Raw genomic sequence first — 22,288 nt, 5'->3', positions numbered from 1 at the left:
CGCATTGAAGTTACGGCAGTTATCATCGGGTTATCTTCTGTGTGTAAACTGCCAGCCTCACCCGAGGCACCTCTGGGTTATTTGGTGCAGTGTCCAGAGATATGAGGGTTTCCCCACTATACACAGTGCAAAGAAAAAGTGACAAAAGAGGTGATGTGCAAAAATATTTTTTAAAAATGGAAGTAGCCCCAAGGATTTATTGAGGGGTATATTTCCACTGTAGGTTAAAATAGGACTATACTTTTTTGCAGACCGAGTTACTGGGTCTGTTGTTATTTACCCCAAATGCGAAGAAATCGTTTTGTGACTACTAAAATGTACTTGCATAATAACATGTAATTTCTTTACAGATAATGAAAAATTGATAAACAGATACCGCACAAATTGTGTCAGTATACCATTTATGTTTTTTGTGTATGTATCAGTCCTGACGAAAGCTCCATAGACCCCTAGGGCCCAAGGAGCTGAAACATGTTGACGCTTCCTCAATAAATACCAACAGACCCAGTAACTCGGTCTGCAAAAAAGTATAGTCCTATTTTAACCTACAGTGGAAATATACCCCTCAATAAATCCTTGGGGCTACTTACATTTTTTTAAAATATTTTTGCACATCACCTCTTTTGTCACTTTTTCTTTGCACTGTGTATAGTGGGGAAACCCTCATATCTCTGGACACTGCACCAAATAACCCAGAGGTGCCTCGGGTGAGGCTGGCAGTTTACACACAGAAGATAACCCGATGATAACTGCCGTAACTTCAATGCGGGGCGGATGAACCATATATACCGCGCCTACGATTGCATTGAGTCTTTGAGGGTACTCTTCATCCTTTGAACCGAAGGTTAGAAGGTGTAACAAGTGTCCATTTTTTCTGATTAACCGCATGTCAGATATTTCATCATCACATACATACACCTTGGACTGGCCCACATTTATGGTAGCGTGCAAGCAGATCTGATTTTCCCACTCACCCCCTCCTTGTACAAACTTGTAGTGTTAGTCATTCTAACTTATGACATCATTCGTTATGTTGCACATTAGCAATGCTGTAGTACACACGTTACTAGTCACTTCATGAACGTTGCCAGTTGGACATTGCATGTTGTGGTTGCAAATTAATGTAAGTGACACAACTTAGCAAGTAGCAAGGTATGACAGGACTCTAATAATCAAGGGACACATACAGTAGGGTTGAGGATGTACATGCACAGTCCATACATCAACATGACATTTGTGACATGCATGAGTGAGTAGTTTTTTATTGTGTGATAAGGGAGTGCCAACATCATACGTTCACCTCATGGAGGGAGGCCACAGATAATTTATTGTACATCCATTGCCTAGCAGTAATTTGTTTTCCATCATTACTGGGGTACAATGTCAGTATTATGAGCACCAGACAGTGTTTATTTATTGTCCTGGTACAATATGTGATGCTAACGCATGGTTCTGCGGAGGACTGGACAATCTTCTGAATCTTCTTCATCAGATGTGTTTGTTGTCACAGCTGATGGTGTAATCAGTGGTGCAGTCGACACAGGAGGCATAGACACATCAGGGACTGCAGATGTTGATGGGATTGTACCTGCATCATGTTCCATACCCATCAGGTACCGTATAAATGCACTGAGCATGACTTGGTGGCTTTCAAGCACAGCTGTAACATCCCGTTGGTAGTCAGCCAATTTGGTCAGGTATGCATCCTGTTTTGCATTCATTTCTTTAAGGGTGTCCTGAATTTCCCTCAGCCTGTTGGCCACTTCAAGGCTGGCACTTGTGTTAGGCATTTGTCTGTGCCTCTGCTGCATGACTTCTGATATGTCATTCATGGCGTGAAACAAAGTACGTGGTGGTGCATCATTGCTGCTACCAGTTTCCGCACTGCCAGTATTGGATGTTAGGCAACGGAGCACTCCCTCTAGGGTGCCTGCCATGCTCTCGATCCCTTTATGCACCTCCTGTGCCAACTGACCCTGTACATCCACAACACTTTGTTCAAAAGAATTCGTGTTCGGCGACTGGTGAGGCTGAGATGTTGTGGGAGGTGGCGTAGAAGTGCTTCCATGCTGGGCAAGTGGAGATCCCACTGTGCTGCTTTGCCTTCTTGTGGGGGGAGAGGGAGTTTGTATTGATTCTAACAGGTCCTGGATGAGGCCTGAGTCCACACTTGTTACACTTTCACCGCCCTCATCATCGGATTCAAACATAGGTTCCTGCTCATGAGTAGGTGTACCATGCCCTGAAATAAAAAATAGATGTATGTTTATGATTATGTCTGACATATGGTGTACAGATGCACATTTTTGAGTCATCTACCCTTTTTGACTTTGATGTGTGTCAACATGTTAAAGTTAAAGCTACACATCATCACTCATGTTACCTAAAATGACATGGCATGAATCATTTGATGGATACAAAATGTTTGTCCAAAAACATGGCACATGGGCAGACAGTGCTTGCACACTTGCAACATTCAACTTGAGTGCATGTCCTGATGTCTGTTTTGTTGGTGTATATTGGGGACACATTCCAGCACAGTAGCAAGTCCAAGTGGCATTTTGCAATCTATATGTGTGCAACAGGTATCAGGCCACAATTACTGAGGATCTGGGACATGGATTTCTTACCATCTCACATCATCTCACATCATCCCACCTGTCATAGCCATCACAGCTGTGTTGTTTGTGTGTGGCCCATTCCTGTGTCTTCATGCAAATTACGTTATATTTGGATAATACAGATTGTTCCTGGTATGTTGCTCAACCTACACCCAGCTCCCCCTGTGTGCCCCTGCTGCCGCTGCTGAGTACACACTGGCAGGTGTGCAGAACCACCATATTAGTGTCCCGTTAGTGGCCGCAGTGCAACTATTTTTCACCCTGTTTGCACACCATTTTGTTTTCAGTGCCACTGTTCCACCACCCCATGCACACTTGCTGCTCCCGCCTACCAGCTGCTCCTCCCTCCCACATCCCCATATGTGCCAAACATTGCTCGACTGTGCTACTTGCGCACCAGAGGCACACCTTAAGCAAGCCAGTCTGCAGCCATCTGCGCCTGGACCATGCCCAGTGCCAGGACCCCTTGTGGCCACTAACACCACTACCCCAGACTCCAGTACTACGCCTGTACCCTCCATGCACTCAATGCCGGCCAATACAACACTTGCTTCCAGGCCACCACAATAACATACACACGGGACCCTTCTCCTGCCGCACATGCAGCTTCACATGCAACTGAGCCACCAAACCCCCATGGAGTGGACCCAGCCACCTCCAATGCATTATCCACAACACCCACTCCACACGAACACAGCCCATGTGGCTCTGGGATCTGCTTGACACCTCTGCCCCAGATGTGTGATTATTAAACGTGACCTGGTGGACTACTCCTCTGCAACCAACATCACCATAGACATCCCAGGCAGCTACAAGTTCAACCGCAGGGATTGCGCTGACTGATTTGGTGGATGGGTCACCATCGACCACAAGTCCACCCTCAAGGTCGGCACCCATGCAGACAACACCATCAACACCGCCAACCACCTGTACATGAACATCCACACTGACACCTAACACCACCCTCAGAGGACCCTCGTGTACAGCACACCGACCCTATGCTCAGTTCTGCTGCTCCATCAATGACCTCGCCAGCACCCACGCACTCCCCTCCACGCACTGCATCATCTTGTGGGACCTGACCTTACACCTCAAGGACAACAATGACGACAACTCCACCATACTGATCAACGACCTCACCAGACCCGGCTGCAGACAACTCGGGACCAAACCCACGCCGCCAGCCACAAGCTGGACCCCGTCTTCTCAACAGGCACCCATGTCACCTCCAACCACACCACTGAACTGCACTCGACCGACCACCGCAGCATCAATTTTACCTTCTATTAATCAACCACACACCACCGCAGACAACTGCTGCCTCCCCAATGCTGGGTAAAAGTAAACATAGACCAGCTGGTCACACCCCTCAGCCAGAGCCCGAACTACAACCCCACCAACCCAGTCGCCAGTGCCCAAAAACTCTGACAGTGTATGTAGGACTGCAACCTCCAACAGCCACGCCTGCAACAGAGCCACCCGGTTCACCGACTACCTCCAGACCTACCAACGCACATGCCAGAAGATGGAGTGAACATGGCTCCATGGACACACACTGCACAACCACACAGTCCACAAGGACGAAACGTGTATACATCACCACCTCAACAGATTGGCAAAGAGCTCCTCCTTCCAAGCCTGTCTGGATACCAATGCACACAACAGCAATGAGGTCTTCTGCATTGTTATTGAACAGAGAAACCCATGCGCAAACGTTATCAACATCCCACCCTCACAAGAAGTGTGGGACTCACTGTCCATCTTCTCACAGCGCAAGTTTGGTGACATCCACGACAGCTTCACCACCACAACCACCCCAACTATGCCAGACTCCACCTCCCCGGCGAGGACCACCAGCGCCAACCGCAGCACCTCTTGGTACTACGTCGACAAGGACGCAACACACAAGGTCATGAACTCCATACACTCTGGATCACCAGCAGTACCATCACCACACCACTTATTGTACAAAGCAGAGGAAGCAATCATACCACAACTACACAAGTTCATCTACATCTTCTTCAATGCAGCAACATTCCATGAAATATGGAAGCATGCCACAAGCAATGCCCTCCTCAAGAGGCACAAGGCACACCCCAATGCCCTCGAGGACTCATGGCCCATCTCCCTGCTCACGTTCCCAGCGAAGGTCATTCAGGTAATCATCAACATGCAATTGGGCCGCGAGCTGGTAGACCCCAACATGTTTGACCCGTCCCAGTCCGGATTCATACGTACATACAGCAGCAAGACAGTCCACATGTCCGGCACAGACAACATCATGCAGCAACTAGCCAGCACCAAGACAGAAGCCTTCTTCCTCCTGGACCGGTCAACCGCCTTTGACACGGTATGCCATCACACTCTGAAGGCACACCTCCGAGAATCATGATTCCAATTGAAGTCCCTAGACTGGACCACGTCCTTACTCTCCGGCAGAACCCAGAGCGTCTAGAGTGTCCGAAACCCATCCATCAAATCGGATGCCAGCAACATCATCTGCGGCGTACCCCAGGGGTCATCCCTCAGCCCAACACTGTTCAACATGTACATGTCCCCCTCGTACAAGTGGGCCGCCATCACAGCCTCAACATCATCTCCTACACCAACAACACCCAGCTCATCCTCTCCATCACCAGGGACACACAAACACCCTGAACAAACCTCAACTAAGGAATGAAGTCCCTCACCAACTGGATGAGGAGCAGCAGTCTGGAACTGTACTTGGACATGGCACAGGTCCTCATCCTCGGACCCACACCCTGAGCCTGGGACGACTCCTGTTGGGCAACCACACTGGGAACATCAACAACACCCACTGACCATGCACGCAACTTACAATACATCCAGTACTCCTCCCTCTCCATGTCTGAGCAGGTCGACGCCATCTCCTCCTCATGCTACAACTGCCTCCGCATGCTATGCAGGATCTACAAGTGGATCCCCACCCCGGACAAAAATAACTGTGACGCAGGCCCTGAGCACCAGCAGACTGGACTACCGCAACGCACTGTACGCAGGATTCCCAGACACACACCTGCAACTACTGCAACGCATCCAATACACTTACGGCTCATTGATTGTCAACGTCCCCCACCGCAGCAACATCATCCCCCAAATGTGAGACCTACACTGGTTCCCCATCAGCAAGTGGATCAGCTTCAAGCTCCAGACGCAGACACACAATGCACTCCAGTAGGCCGGAGCAGCCTACCTGTACAGCAGACTCAGCTTCTACACCCCCACACACCAGGTCCGCTCCACCAGCCTCCCCCTCACCACTGTCCACCACATCCTATGACCAACCTCCAGCAGCAGATCCTTGTCCTACCTCGCCGCCAAGACCTTGCACACCCTCCCGGCCCATCTACGGCAGACCCAGGACCTACTCCCATTCAGAAGACTCATCAAGACCTGTCTCTTTGAGCGGTAGCAGCAGCCCCTTCCCATCAGAGTGGTAGATCCAACAGGTGTTTTTACATGCTGAAGGAGTTGTTCCAAGGACACGGACTTCTGTATTCTCTGATTTTGATTTCATACAGCTGTGGTTCATGCAGGCTGCGACGTAATTCATTCCTCAATGTATTTCAAGTGTTTGGTTGGTGTAGTCTTAGGTGTGAGAGAGTATGAGCTGTCTGTCATCAGCAATGGATACAATGTTGAGGCTGTGTTTGGTTTCAAATGGCGCTGAGGCAGCCCTGTTGATGTTGACAAGGGTCAGACATATAGATGGTCCCTCTTGCATTCAGCATTGGAATTACGTGATTTTAAAGGCGAAGGTTGTCAGTCTGATCCATGGACCTCTTGCTGGGATGAGTGACCCAGTTAAGTGTTGTTCTTTGGAATCCTGCTTCATGTAGTGTAGCAAATCTGTGTGGTGTTAGTCTGTGTCGGAGCACACTCACAGCTCCTGGTCCCGGAGGGTGCAGATGTCACCTGTGGCTGTGAATATGGTGATCTTGGTGCTGTTGTTGATGTGATGAGGACAGGGCTGTAGTGATCCCACAGGTGGCTTTATCTCATGTTGGAGGGGGTGCATTGAGCTGTGACTGGTGTCCCGGTGGGTATGGTAGTATGGCTGTTGTGTTGGGAGAGGTTTGCGTGGTGCTGCCTGTGGCATCTCATGTGTACGCCAAAGTTGTTGTAGTGACATTTTTTTCTTTATGGTGAACTTTGTTGGACACTTATCACAGGTCTGTAGTGCCAGGGTGATGTCTGTAGCTTTGCAGCATAGGTTGTTTTATTCATGCAGGACCTTGACGAGTTTGCAGGACTTTCCATTATGTTGGATTATTTTTTTGTGGTACTCCCTCATTGCGTCCATGTATGTGTGTTACATTTCAGGTGTCTTGGTGTTTATACAGTTCTTATCAAGGTATCTGCTGGTGCCTATTGCTTCTTAGAGATCAGTGCTCTATCATGCCGTGTCCCTGTAGTGCTGTTTGTTAGGTTTGCAGTGGGTGGAGGTCTGGTATGCGCAGTTGTGTATCCAGGTGTGACTTTCACTTGCAGTAACACTGGTGTTGGCTGTGTTTGAGACCAGGGTGGTGGTTGAGGTTTGTCAGCAGTGTAGGCATGTGAAATGTCTGCGGGTCATGTTTGCAAAGGCCTGTTGTCATTCTCCAATGTTTTCCATGTATGAGTGCATGGAGGCTGGCTGAGCTGCATCAGTGAATGACTGTATATCAGTTGCTGCTGGAAATGATTGCATTTGGGACACAGATGTGCGCATTCAGACTTGCCATAGGCGTGCCTTCAGCACACCATGTACATGCGTCTGCTGTGCACTTGCACAGCGGCTGACATTGAGTAGGGTAATTGTGAGGTACAATATTCAGTGATGACAGAACACATGAAGACAGGGGTGGGGGCCTTAGTGGTAGTTCATAGACCATATGTGAAGTGTGGGCTCAGATGAGAGCACTGAACTGACTTATTATGGAGACACAAGGGATGAGTGACTGATGTGATCATGCTATGTGCCATCATGGCATGGGAGGGTGGGTAGGGGACATCTAAGATGAGGTGGGTCAAGTGCATATTGGCAAGATGACTCAGGTGCCACCCATGATGACCAGAGCAGTAATACCCACTTCCATGTTTGGTATGCAGGCTGCATTTCAGCCTCCATGGCAAACATGGCCGACACTCCAGCATGTGGCTGCATGACTTATCCCATTTCCTATTACCAGTCACACCAGCACTTCACAGCGTTGTGATTGACTCAGAGTAGTGAGCCTGGCTGGCTAATTCCTTTTACGTGACACAAAGGCAGGGTTGCATAGGCTCCAGAGAAATGGGACACAGTTTTGAGGTCAGACTTCCCTCAATGTGTGCCTCATTCACAAAACAAACTTAAGACTCAATCCTAAACTTAATACTATTTTGGTTTTGACAGAATGCACTTACTACTTTTGGCATTCACAGAATGAACTTAGTACTTTTGGTATTCACAGAATTTAGGATTTTGCCTTTAGTCTGTCTTAAGTCTGTCTTCAGAGAAACTTAAGACAAAACCCTAACTTCTGTGAATACCAAAAGTAGTAAGTTCATTCTGTGAATGCTAAAATTATTAAGTGCATTCTGTGAATACCGATATAGTAGTAAGTTTTGGATTGAGTCTTAAGTTCATTCTGTGAATCGGCCACTATATGTTTTGCAGCACACACTCACACACACATCCCTGCATCCATAAGACATTGATTGTTCTTTCCTGCATTTGTTAACTCACAGCTGTCCCCCCCCAATTGCCAGTGTTTGCCACTGTGCCCCCATGCAGAGCAGGTGTGACACTCTTGTACCAAAAGGCACATACATAATACCGAAACATGCCATGTCATCACATTCCATTGAATTCATTGTTAATACTAGGCATGTTGCAACTGTAGAGTAGGTGTTGCACAGCGGAGACTTTAATTACACTGTTTAAAGTTCAGTGAGTACATGGAAAAACTATCCTTGTCACCACACACCCAGACCTGAAGCTTTAAATTCCTTTATGAACAACTACAACACACACAATTGAGTCAGATAAGTGAGTAATGCACACACCATTTTTCATAGCCAAAAAATATATACACAGCATTTGTTCATATTCTCAACATTTCACCCCCTATTTCTCATGATGTACATCTATACAAATATTAGTTCAGACATATGTCCTCCATGACACAACCAAATGTTATTATTTGACACATAAATGCACAACATTTTTGATATTTTTCTGATTTGTTACAATTTCTTTTTTTTTCATACTGACACACATTACCACATGTAGTACTTACATCACAACATAATTGTGGTCACAATGAAGTATTTTGAGATGATATTTTGGTACACATGCATTGCATTGTTGACATTGTGCAGCATACATTGAAATGGTCATCGCAAAAGACTACGGCAACCATAGCCTACGCTGTTTGCATTTGACTGGCTCAGGTCCACACTGTGAACCAAGGTTTATTCCTCTTGGACACTGCAACAATACAATGTCAGCTACCTCCTCACCTTCGACCCTGTACGCCACCTCACCTGCCGGGACGTAACTCTGCTACAGACATCACCATCAGTGTCACTGACAACTTCTGTGTCACCTGCATGTGGCAGCACGACAATCATGGAAGAGGCATTGTTAACCCATATACTGGTACACTCAGAATGAGCAGGCACTCTAATGTGCCATGGTTGACCATGTGCTACGACAACTACATTATCGTGACCAGGCCCATGGCCAAACTCAGCAGCACACTCATGTGCAGGACACACAGGCCATGTGCTCCATTCTCCAACACCATTGTTGACATCATTGCACCCCAGTGTGTGACATCCACAGACAGCATCCCTCTCGATGACCTCCAGTTCCACCTCAGCAGGTTAAGTTACCTGACCAACAACACCTCCAGGTTAACTTCACTGACATCAGACACAAGCATCAAGGGACCTCAACATACCACTGAACAGGACACGGTTAAGTACCTGTAGTACGGCTGCAGGTACTTCTGATTCAGGTCTGACTTCATACTCTCCTGGCACTACCATCATTGAATGCATGACATATGTGACTTGACCAGCAATCACCACCGCCATCCTTGCACCCTCTTGCAGCTGGAGCAAGGGCAGTGCATGACATCTCATCCACTCCTTGTGCAAAGACAGTCCACCAATGCTTAAATACTTGTGTCACTACAGCACACAAATAGCACTGTTAGGATCTCGAATGACACCATAATTTCTGCACCCCTCATGAATGTACTTGCATCCCTACTTTCCTCCTACCTCATGGCAGCCATGTATGTGGGCAGTGCCATTGGCATCGGCTGCCACTGTGCATTGGTGGAGTTGCGGCATGGTTGTGCATACACTGACATTATGATTTGTAATGGATCTGTCATTGCTTGAATCATGGAGCAATGTCCAGTGGGTACTGTACATCCATGATATTGCAAGGAGGGACATGGTGAGAAGTGTTGCCTCGCTGTCTTCTTGCAGCAAAAATGTTCATGGTTGCGCCATAGGAATGCACACATTATTGTTGGTGTTCCACATTTGTCGAGTGTATCTTTGTCACAGGGCAACCCTGTAACCTTGTTTGCAGCGCTGTCCAGTACCACTCCCATGCATATATGTTGTGCCACAAATTGTCACCTTCCTTAGGGACATGTATGTTGTGGCTTTACATTCCGGGAGCTATTGTGCATTTGCATGAGTTTGCTTGTTTCTCTCATGTCTGTGACAGCCTTGCTAATCTTGTAAGGTGCAGTTAGTGAACTTGTTAGCATTATTTGGATACGTAACGCCTACTTTGCATGTCATTGCCATAGTTTGGTTGGGACATGCAATGCCATTGACATAGAAGTTGCTATCACTCCTGAGCATTTGCTCTCATCTGTATGCAACAGCTTGCTAATGTGATTAAACATTCTTGGCACTTAAGCTACACAAACAGTGCTGCAGATTCGCTGATGATCCATTTGTATAATTAACTTTGGTGTATATTTGCTGGATGTTTAGCAGCTGGACTGCGCCCCTTGCAATATAGGTGTGCTGCAGTGCATGCATAGGTACAGACCATGAATGGAGGCATTCGGTGAGATGGTGCGCATTCCTGCACACTATTGATGTTGGATGTTCTTTCACTGCAAGAACACCATTGGTACACTTATGTTATTCCCATGGTCGTGACAACATAGATGTGCTGTATTCACTGTATGTCAATACATGTTGTTATTCATGTTATATACGTCATTCACCCAGACGTAGCTGGTCAGTGCTTAAGTCATGCATTCATGTGAGGAGCATCATTCAAGTACAGCAAACCTTGGTGCAGGCCTCTCCCGGTGACACTGCCTCACCCCTATACCTACCGTGATGCAGGTGTGAGGTACTGACACAATTGCCAGATGCTAATGTATTTCCAAATTTTGGATGGATTGCACATCACCACTACTGATATGTTTTTATGAATGTGCAGACCCACATGCATATGTTATGCATGATGCTTGTGTAATGTGGCACAGGGCTTCGCATGCTGAGAAACATTCCTGAGTACTTTCCCTTACATATGCAGATGATGTGGCTGAAACCATCATGCACAAAGTCGTACAATGACAGATTTAGGGCCTGCATGGGGTGACTGTGAGCAGGGTCTCTTTATTGGTGTCACCTGTCCTTCACAACGACACAGGTGCACAATGCTTGGCATGCGCCGACCCAGGCAAACTTGCACCATGTTGCTGGGGGTCCAGCGGTGCAGGGGATCAGTGTTTGTGTGCATGGAAGGGACACATTCCTGCATGAAGCAGTCATCAAAAGATTTTTCCGCTTTCTATGTGTCCACTTGAATGCAAAAGCTATATGTTGGGTATATCAGAGAGGGAACAGTTAGTATTTATTCAGGTTGTGCATGCCTTACACAGACCCTGTGTTTGCATATCTTTGTGGCGCAGCATAATAGTTACAGTTTGACTTTGCTATTGGACATGGATGTTTCTGGGTACACCCCCAGCAACAGCCCTGGAATTGTGCTTTCTCACACTTTAATGTGGGAATGATGCAATGACATGATATGTTGTACTATGTTGCATGGCTGTCTGTGGCCTATTATTGTGGGTGTGGCACATTGTGCCACCACTACATGAACAAAATAACATCCTGCCAGCACAGTGGTAGCAGTCCAGGTTTTACAAGTGTGACACTCGGTCTGTTGCAGGATGTTGTGTGATCGGTATTTCATGAGGGTAGTTGTATATTTGCACCTGCGTGTGGCACTTGTCAGGTGCAGCAGTGGGCTGGGACTTCACTTTGGAAATATGTTTTTACTTTGACAGGGGTAGGTGTTTACCAAATGTAACATGTGCATGTCCCTGGTACAATACTTTTTGAAGACCCTTCACAGTTCATGACATTGCATGACTTCTCTTTCCACAACACGTCAGTAATTGAGCCAGCCAGCCTTAGTTTATGCACTGCACAACATTACCTTTTTTGCACATTTCCCCTTGTAGGGACTTACCCTGTGTGTCTTGCGGTTCCTCATGCTCTGCACTGTCCTGTCCTGGAATTCCAACCACCAACCCGTCTGGGATCACCGCCGCAACCCGCTCCTCAAGGTCATCCAGCTCTTCCTGTTGTGATGGGCTGCCTCCTCCTGTCACCTCTGCTTCTTTGCGGTTTTTTGCCATTTTTTCTTTTGTCCTGCGCTTTATGTCATTCCAGCGTTTCTTAAGGTCAATAACTGTCCTCTTAGATTGGGCCACACAGTTGACCTTTGTCAATATGGACTGCCAAATGGCCTCTTTTTTTGATAGTGGCAACTTGGAACTTGCAAAAAGCTGGTGCTGGTGGTCTGTCACCTCATTTATGAGTATGTTGTTCTCCTCAGCACTGAAATTAATTTTCCTTTTCCTCTTTCCATGTGTTTCTCCCAGTGTTGCAGGCTGGGCATCCTGGCTGCCATGTGGAAGGTTCCCTTGACTGCTGCTGTGTCCTTCAGGCTCCATGGTAGCAATTTTTTTCCATTTGCGGAAGAATTAGGAGATGGATGCGTGTATTTTTGGCGTTTTCCGGATTCTGACGCAACGTGAAAGTGGCGCAGCGACGTGTACACTTGCGTCAGTTCCGCGATAGCGACTTACGGCACTTTTCCCGCACTTGTGTGACTTTTCGGTGCGTCAGGACGGCAGCGTCTGCGTTACTTTTTTCCGCCTTGCGGCATCACTTGCGACATGATGCGCCATTGCATTAATCTGACGCATCCGCGTCGCAAAATTCTGACGCAGCGCGTCGTACGGAATTGTGACGCATCCCTGCGCCTGTGCAAGGATGCGTCACTTTTCATAAATGAGGCCCCATGCTTTCTGTGTATTTTAGTTCAAACAGCTATATTTGAAATTATTCAAATTACTACTTTTGAGCCGGCAACGGGCAACGAGGTGATGTTGCAGAGCACAATGATACAATATATCTAAAATAGTATGCTGTATTTTCATGTTTTAACATGCCTTGGTATATTACACTCATTCAGGCAACCACGTTAAAGTTGCTTGTAATGTATGTGAACAGCAAGTTTGGTTTTTTTGTGTGGGATTACATGTGGAGCAGCATAATGTTGGCTCCAGCCTTTCATGATTGGGCAGTATGTTTCATTTTGGCCTCATGTATTTGTGTGATTTAATATGATAAATGAGCTGTAGTGAACTTGAACCAATATAAAAGTGTATTTACCATGTAATCTCAACATTTATGCGTGTATGCATATTGTGTATAAATATTAATCTTTTCCTTTATAGTAACAATTAATTTTAGTTAATGTATATGTTTGTATATATGTGGTTTGAATAACATTGTTAATCCTCAAGTAACTACCTGCACATTTAAATAATGTTTTGCATATATCACATAAGGGGAAATGTACTTATTCAAATAGTATTTTGCTTTTGTATTGTGGCTGTCTATGTATCTGTAATCTCGTAGTTATAACATGTAATGAAATGCTTGCTATACGAAAATTGGCCACAGACCTTAAGCATTTGGAATTGGCAACGTTTTAATCTTCACCCTGAATATTTTCTTCAGTTGAAATGTTTTCTCTCCTTGTAAGCACCATTGTATGAACTAATGAATAAAGAAAGGGACATTGTGTAAATGAGATAGGGAAGCTCAAAAGGAGTATACTCGGCAAGAACGATACGACTACTAATGAAGGGAGGACTACTGTCTGTGCCAAATGAGGATATGGGTGGAATCCAATGACGTTCTGAATATGAAGTATTGTTTGAAGGTGAACATTACTGAGAACTCTGATATGGAATTCTAGAAGGTTCTTTCTGTGGATATAATTAAGAAACCACACTTTAGCTAGATTCCTTTCAGACTAGGAGAGGTACAGACCTCAGCACTATTTCTGTTGTATAGCTTTATGATGTGCAATTTCCTTATTGGGAGAACTTCTACAGTGTACTGCCATGCTGGAACCTTTCTATTCTACTGAGTTTAATCTGGGGTTTACCATTTAACATTAATTAGTGTAAAGTAGTTAAGGAGAATTAATATTCCCTCATCCATCACAGGTAGGAGTTTCGAAACTTTCAGGCAGATTTATGTTGGACTTGCGCCACGTTTGCGTCACGCAACGGCGGCGTAAACGTGGCGCATCCCTGCGACCCATTTACAACGCGACGTATCTAGGCAGATGAGTCACGTTGTAAAGCACTGCGCCACATGTGGGCGTACCGGCGCAGGGTGGGCGTTCCGGGGCGCTGCGCCTCGCCAAAGTGGCTGAGTGAAATCTACAAGATTTCACTCAGTCACTTTTAGGCCAATGCTGCGTCAAAACAAAAAAGTTTTCAACAAAGTCTGTTTTCTTTTTCAATTTTCTTAAGTATTTTACTCATACTCATGACGATTATCTTTTTCAAATGTTGGTAATTTTTTCAACCATGAGTCATATACATCCAACGAGTATATTTTACATCCGACTTATTTTTCAAATGTGTACAACATACATTCCAATGCATTTCGGCCAAAAGGCCTTCATCAGGGAAATCTGTGAAACAAAGGTTGTATCCATCACTATATTGTAACTGACATCTAATCAGAAACGTAAACATTAATGTAAAGACAACTAAACAGTCGTTTTGATGCTATTACCTCGATCTCTGATCATAGCTCATAAAGGTGATATTAAGCTAAATGTGGCCCATAGTTAATGTATATTTCGCGCTGAGTTATGACTTAATCCCTGCGGGCTATTCATCTGGTAATACGGGCCATTAGCCTTCTGTTACATGAACTCAGTTGTCCGTTTGCCAAAAGCGGTGTTTACATACGTTGTTATCGCGTTTATTAGTGAAAACGCCCAAGTTGCTTATTTAATGGGCTCGCGTGTTAAAATGCATACGCTTGGAGATGGCTTTAGAGGTATTATGCTCGAAGGGAATGCTTACCGGAGATACGTAGTTCTAAGAGTTCAACCCGCTGTGTGGACTGCTGCTCTCACCGCGGCACAAACAGCGTGTGACGCATATGGAGTGGGATTAGCTTCAAGTTACGCGCGTTTTCCTTAAAGGGCCTGACGGCGGAGATTTAAAGGGCCCAGCTAGATAAGTTAAAAATGAAAGGAGCTATACTGGAAACTGTGTAAACTCAAAGTGTAGGTTACCTAAAAAACATAAATTACAAAAACTCAAAACTTATGGCTATTGTCCTGACTGTTGTAAAACATTAATCATTTATCGGTATAATGCACAGCACAAATATAGGTAGTTAGTACTTGGTATCAGAATGGATTACAAATAGCAACTGAATTCTGTCCGTTCATTAATCCCATTGGGCGTAGAGTCTGTAAGTGATATATCCAGTGGTTCTCACGTTTTAACAAGGCTTTTCTGTTGTCAGTTTCTTCGTTTTTTTCCACTACTTCCAGTATGCAGGCTTTAATTTGATTGATTTGGTGGTTGTGCTCAATGAAATGGGTGGCAACTGCTGATTTTAACGCTTTAGTTCTGATGTTACTTTTGTGTTCGGTTAGCCTTGTTTTAAATTTGCGTTCTGTTTGTCCCACGTAGGCTTTGCCACATGGGCATTTCATCTTATACACAATATTTTGGGTGTCACACGTACCATTGACTTGTAACTTAATTTTATTCCCTCTCATGGGATGGGTGTTGGTATTACCTTCCATAATGTTGTTGCAATTGCTGCAGTTTTTACATGGGATGGTACCTTTGAACTTTACCTGGAATTTCGTGATTGTAGGTTTCTTAATGATTTCTCCTATGTTTTTTGCTCTTGAAAATGCGAATAGTGGTTCATCACTGAAAATGTTGTTGAAATCTGGTTCAGTTTGTAATATTCTCCAATGTTTTTTGATAATTTTCTTGAACCGGGGGTAACTGTGGAAAATTTACTTACACATGTGATTTTGTTAGCCTTTTTGGTTTTTTGCAAAGAAAGTAGTGTGTTTCTGTCTTTAGGTTGTGCTCTTTCAATCATCTAGAAGTCAACATTAGCTTGTTCAAACTCATGAGAAAGTTAAGACTCCGACATTTTTTCTATAATATTATAGGTGAACAACAGGACACTAAGGAAGATTCCCTCAAAAGCCTCACCACCACAAGTACGTATATGGCCCCTATCAGCCATAAGACTTTGGATCTGTTTGAACAACTAGTCAAACAAGATTTAAACAAAATCAACTATCGAAAAAAAACCAAGACTAAGAACCTCACTCAAAAAGAATATGCTATTCTTAAAACCATAGCAGATAATGCCAACATTATATGTCAAAGAGCGGACAAGGGTGGCGCTCTCGTCATCATGAACAAGGATTACTACGATTCACAAGCTTTATCGCATCTACCAGATGAGAATACGTACATGGAACTTAACACCAACCCCACGAAAGAAATACAAACAGTACTTCAGACCATTATCTCAGAGGACATCCCAAAAGGATGTGTAAATGACAAAATGAAAAAATATCTCACCACGGATTATCCTAAAACACCAAAATTCTACTTGACACCAAAAATCCACAAAAATCCGGTCAAACCACCCTGTCGCCCAATAGTATCCACTTGTGGGAGCATCCAAGAATCAGTGAGCATACTGATTGACAAGTACCTTCAACCTTATGTCATCACCATGAATTCTTACATAAAAGACACCACTGACTTTTTGATTAAACTCGATACCATAAATCTTGAACCCAACGAAGAAATAATCATGTGTACCATCGACGTTCAAGCTCTATATACCTCTATACCCCATTTAATGGGGCTAGAAGCAGTAGAAGAAGCATTGCTTCATATGGAATATGAGGAAAATATGAAAGTATTCTTGTTGGAACTACTCAACTTTACCTTGATGCATAGTTATTTCAGATGGGAGGATAAATGGTATTTACAAAAGTCCGGAAACTTTATTGATCACAGCATTGCTGGCGAGTCCAGCACACATCAGCCAGTGCCCTAGGAGACACTTGCACTTACAGTGCCAGCGCAATCCTTATTCATTACATGTACTCCCGACGGGGAGTAGGAGCACGACTCACGCCCTAAATTAGTTCATAACAAACGCAGTGCACGGCCACTATCTATAATAGGTGTTTTTCTAAACACCACATTGGATTCCAAAACGCGCGTGTCGAATACGCCCGTGTTTTTAATGGAAAGCCCGAACAGACACTTAAAAATGTCCATGTTCCTTTGTTCAAAATCTTAACTCTCCAAAAGTTCTACACCGATTGATTTGAAATTATGACACAACGTTGGATTCAATAAAGTGCGTGTTTATATATACACAACGTGGGATTAGAATACACGCGTGTCCAATACGCACGTGTTTTGAATTGAAAGGCCAAACAGCCCCTATCGATTTGGTTGCTGCGCAAAAACTACAAGGGATGCATAGAGACAATATTCTACATATATAATTATGGACAGTTGGTGTCAGGATGGCAGACCGGGAAGTTGGTGGAGGGAGGGGGGAGGAGTTGGTTCACTTTGCAACATTAAGAAAGGACGCATAGAGACAATAGCCTAGCCCCCTGTCCTTTGTGCCCTTTGACTAAGCACTCCTTCTCCCCTTGCTGGAGAAAGATCCAATATTTATACTCTGGAGTCTCAGCGTACCCGCTGAGAGAGTCCACTGCGCCAAGGGAGCCACTCACAGCTGAGGTACGGTGTGGCACCCCTTGCCAAAGCACTCCCTCTCCCCTTTTTGGGGAAGGATCCAGTATGTAGGCCTTGGAGTCTCAGAGACCCCTCTGAGAGAGTCCACTGCTTAAAGTGAGCTGCCCGCAACAGAGATAGGGAAGTGATACCACTTTCCCTGGGAACACAGCTTACTGGATTTTGGACGTTGCTTTGACTCGTCTGCTGGTTTGTGTCCCTGTCGCCCTTCCCCTCCTCTTTCCATGCAATGTCTTTCACCCCCCCTCCTCTGTCCCACCTTACCTGTCTACTTCCCCAGCTCCTGCCCCCCTCTCATGAACCCTTACTTGCTTTTCCCCTTTCGTACTTGTGCTTATTGTTTATCTTGACCTTACAAGTAACTATGCTGCCATGCTCTAATAACTGTGTAACCTTTGTAACGATGTAACCTGTAACTATGATCTGATGCTCATGTAAAGTGATCTGATACCTCCGGGTCTAGCCAGCTCTTTATAAAACCTTTAAAATAAAAAACAAATAAAAAAATAAAAATAAAATATATTAGGATGAACAGTTGGTGCCAGGATGGCAGACTGGGAAGTGGGTGGAGGGGGCGGGGAGGATACGGTCCACTTTGCAATATTAGCGCGTGTTTATATATGCACAACGTGACAATAGTCAAAAAAACATATTGTGTGCCCACAAGCATTGTGAAATTAAACATATTAGAAACGTGTGCTTACTCTTTTCTTTCTCTTCCATTTAACCAGACTGAGCCACAGCAATGCATGGCACAGTACAGCTAGTTTTTAATAAATCTTTACTTAGCCTCACTTATTGACTCTGAGCTTTACTGTCTGACCAAATGGGTTACACTGTAGAGTAAATTGAAATTGATCCTGACTCTTCATTGCTCAGGCACTAACAAAAGTTTAATTGCAGGGGGTAGGTAAAGGGGGCCCAACTTCAGTGTATTGTCAGATGTTAGCAGTGGAATGTTGGGCCATGAGATAGGGAGTTAGAAGTCTTTACATGATAAGAGTTAATGCCCACTCTTAGCTCAAGTACACGTCCTATATGCTTTTGATTTGGAGGATTCTAGTGGTGAGCGGAACAGTGGAGGAATGAGCATTAATAGGGCTGGTGTATAACACTTATGCTCAGTATGCAGTGTTGTAACAGTTGTGCGATTATTTGATGGAGGTATTGTCAATGTTGTGTGGATTTGGTGTTTAATGCTAAGAAGTTGAAGTTGCTAACGAGTCAGATAATATTTAAGTTTTTGTGGTGTCAGTCGTTAGACGTAATCGACAGCCCAATAAGAGAGGGACATTTATTTTTATGTGTGATTGTGTGTCTGACTAGTGTTGTGGACCATTTGTGCAGAGGGACCAGAGTGATTCATTTGAATATGCGTCTGGATAGATCAGAAAGTATTACTCTGAGCTATTCTCTTATGTAATTTAGTAAAGCATACAATTGTAATGTGTTGCTCCTGCACTGCATTTGTTTGTGTGCTTATTGTTTTTTTTATATTTAAAGAGAAAGTTTACGCAGTCATGAAAATATTCATAAATACATCAAATGAAGAAGCAAGGAGGCAATAAAATAAGTAAGAGGGAAAGGAAAAGGGAGATGGTGCACAAGTTGAGTGAAAAAAACAAATAGATCTGCTTATAAATAACAAATGCACAAATGAGGTGGGAATTTAAAACCGTATATCATAAATGTCAAAAATATTGTAGTCAGAACTAGAGGTCAGAGAGATTTAAATGAATCTTGAGTAATATGCAGGGCACCAGATGACCATGTGTCAGAGTCTCCTAGAAATTGTTTAATCAGTAACCAATGTGTTTGTCATTTTAAAACAAGAGATACAGGTTGTATGCAAGCTGTGTCTAATCTATGATTGTAACATACTGCATGCCATTCTATTTTAGATGACAATTGCTTTGAGTGTTTCAAATGCTTAGTAATTTAATGAAAAACTATTGCTAATAAAAGACCTAATATGTTTACATTAAAAGAAACGTTAGCCCAAACTTTAGAAATACGTCCTAAGATAGGATTAGCAATAGAGTAAGGAGTGGTTGAACAAAATATAAGATTGATTTGGGCAAAGTCGGTGCTTTATAAGATCTAGTTTCATTCATTCATTTATTTGGTCCCAAACTTGTAACCAGAAATTGGAAACAAAGGGCATGTAAATATCAAATGTTTCAAGTCAGCTTGGTGCGCAGAGCATGTCCCACAAACGAGTGTTGAGGTTGATTTTATGGAGGAGAAGAGGTGTTGTAAATAATATATAGGATATAAAGAACAGTATCTGTGTTATGTTGGCTGCTCAGGTGGATTGCTAATCTTGAATCAGATCTGCTGCCAAGTTAAAGTGGGTAACGTGAAATGAAGGTCAGTTTCCCAAGCACGTTCTGCAATTGATTCAGGATGGTTATAAAAGGTGCATTGAAGTATTGACTATTTAGAAGAAGCTTTTTGATTTGTATGTATGAGGCTAGTAAGGTTAGTGGAAGGTGGTATATTAGTAAAAGAAAGGGACTGAAGCGAGTGTATAATATTTTGGAGGGTCATGAACTTTTGACGAGAAGTGGATGGTAGACCAAATACTGTTTGGGCTTGTGTAAAAGATGTAAAATTGTCATTGTTATATAGTTGTTTGATCCATATTAGTCCCTGAGATCTCCAAATTGGCAAGTAAATAGATTTGTGGCTTATTTGAAAAAAATTATTATGCCAAATGGTGGAAACCAAAAAGGAATTTAGGTCTGTCTGAGAGTATGGAACAACAGAAGCCTATAATTTCCAAGTGTCTCGAACTATCGTGGTAAGAAAGAAACTCACATTCTAAAGCTACCCAGCGTGGGATAAAAGAGAGTGAAAGCATGAGCCAATGTATAGATTGTTTTAACATGAAGGTTTTGTGATAGTTAGCAAAATATGGGAAATTCAATCTTCCTTCTGCCTCACAATGCTTCAGTTGAATGACATGCAAGGCTTTTTATTGTTCCAAAGAAAGTGAGATAAAATTGCATAGATTTTCCTATACGATTTGAGTGGAATATTTTATGAGATGTTGGCTATAGTGAGGAGAATATTAGGGACTAACATCGTTTTAATAGTATCTAATGGGCCCTACCAAGATAAATATAAGGGATGCCACCTATTTATTGATGAAGAAATCTTATGAATACAATCATCCATATTAGGAGAGATAGAAGAATTGAGATTCATCCTCAGACACAAAAGCTGGAAGTGAGGAATGTGGTTACAATGTAAATAATAAAATATCATCAGCATATGCAGCTAGATTGATCTTTGTATATTATATGAGAAACCATATGTAAGTGCATTTTGCTTAATTCTAGATAGGAAAGGTTCTAGAGCTATGATAAAAAGAACTGGAGAAACAGTACCGCCTTGCTGGCAGCTTGGGGAGGTGAGTATAGAAGAGATATTAGGTTAATCATTTTAGGACCAAAGCCAAACCAATGAGGGCTATGAAGGAGTAAAGACCATTTTACATGATCAAAAGCCTTTTCGTCATCTAAAGCAATGGCTGCTAAGGGTTCAGGTAAGTCAGCAGACTTTGAAATATTATTACAAAACAAAAGCGGGTTATCTGAAAGATATATACTGTCACAAAACCTGTTTGTCTAATTCCAACAAGACTTAAAAGGAAGGATTCTAGTCTATAAGCCAGAATTTTCCAAAACAATTGTAATCTCAGTTGACCAAAGAAATCGGTATGTAATCTTTACAATGGTGCATATATTTACAATGTTTCGGAATAAGGCTGATAAATGCTTCTCAAAAGGATCCAGAGGAAGTAGAGTAATCGAAGATTGTGTGGATAAAAGTCAGTAGTTTAGGTGAAGGAAGTTTAGAAAACTGATTATAAAAGTCTGCTGTAAAGCCACCAGGGCCTAAAGCTTTGCCTTTCTTATGAGATAGCATAACTAGATGTAAATCTGTAGAAGATATATTGGTCTGTAAGGATGCAAAATCTGTTTTTAGAGAAGTCAGCTTTTTGAATAAATAAATTAGTATAAAAATTACGAAATTGATCTAGAATAAGTAAATCACTGGAATGAGTCTGGTCATTAACATCTATAAGCGATTCAGTAGGTAACCTGTTATGTTTAATCTTCAGGTGATTTGCCAATAATTTACCAGACTTGTTTTGACTGTTATAATATCTAGCACTAGTTGTAAGGAAATAAAATGTTGCAGAATCCGTAGACACATTATTGAAATGTAGTTTTGCATTAATAAGTTGCTTTACGGAAATCTGTGTGCATGAAGTGAAGTAAGTGTGTTCAATACATTTAATTTCCTGAAGTAATTTTATAGATTGAGCCTTAAATCTATTTTTTATTTGGAAACAAAATTAAGAATAAAATCACCAGCTGAGACTTTAAAAGCCACTCTTATTATATGAAAGGGAGTGTTATCAGGAGGATTAAAACAAAAATATTCACGAAAGAAAGAGGTAAAGGA

The 22,288-nt window shown here is 43.3% G+C and overlaps 1 protein-coding gene across 1 annotated transcript; it reads right to left on the bottom strand.

The window, feature by feature from the left end:
• Window positions 1-1,439: 1,439 nt before the first annotated feature.
• Window positions 1,440-9,707, bottom strand: LOC147692846 (uncharacterized). Its single transcript, XM_086939558.1, has 2 exons — window positions 9,572-9,707; window positions 1,440-2,242 (listed from the first exon to the last, which is right to left on the bottom strand). Exons 1-2 carry the CDS (start codon window positions 9,705-9,707, stop codon window positions 1,440-1,442), a joined length of 939 nt encoding a protein of 312 aa, XP_086795684.1.
• Between the last annotated feature and the right edge of the window lie 12,581 nt (window positions 9,708-22,288).

The sequence above is a fragment of the Lissotriton vulgaris genome, chromosome 9, assembly GCF_964263255.1.
Source record: "Lissotriton vulgaris chromosome 9, aLisVul1.2, whole genome shotgun sequence".
Lineage (NCBI taxonomy): Eukaryota > Metazoa > Chordata > Amphibia > Caudata > Salamandridae > Lissotriton > Lissotriton vulgaris.
This window is presented reverse-complemented; position numbering and strand designations above follow the sequence as displayed.

Bases quoted from the DNA above. Each gene is read 5' to 3' on its own strand.
- LOC147692846 (XM_086939558.1), bottom strand. From the start codon at position 9,707: ATGGCGGTGGTGATTGCTGGTCAAGTCACATATGTCATGCATTCAATG. The intron at 2,243-9,571 runs GTATGTTGAGGT...TTTTTATTTCAG, and splicing joins TAACCGTGTCCTGTTCAGTG to GGCATGGTACACCTACTCAT.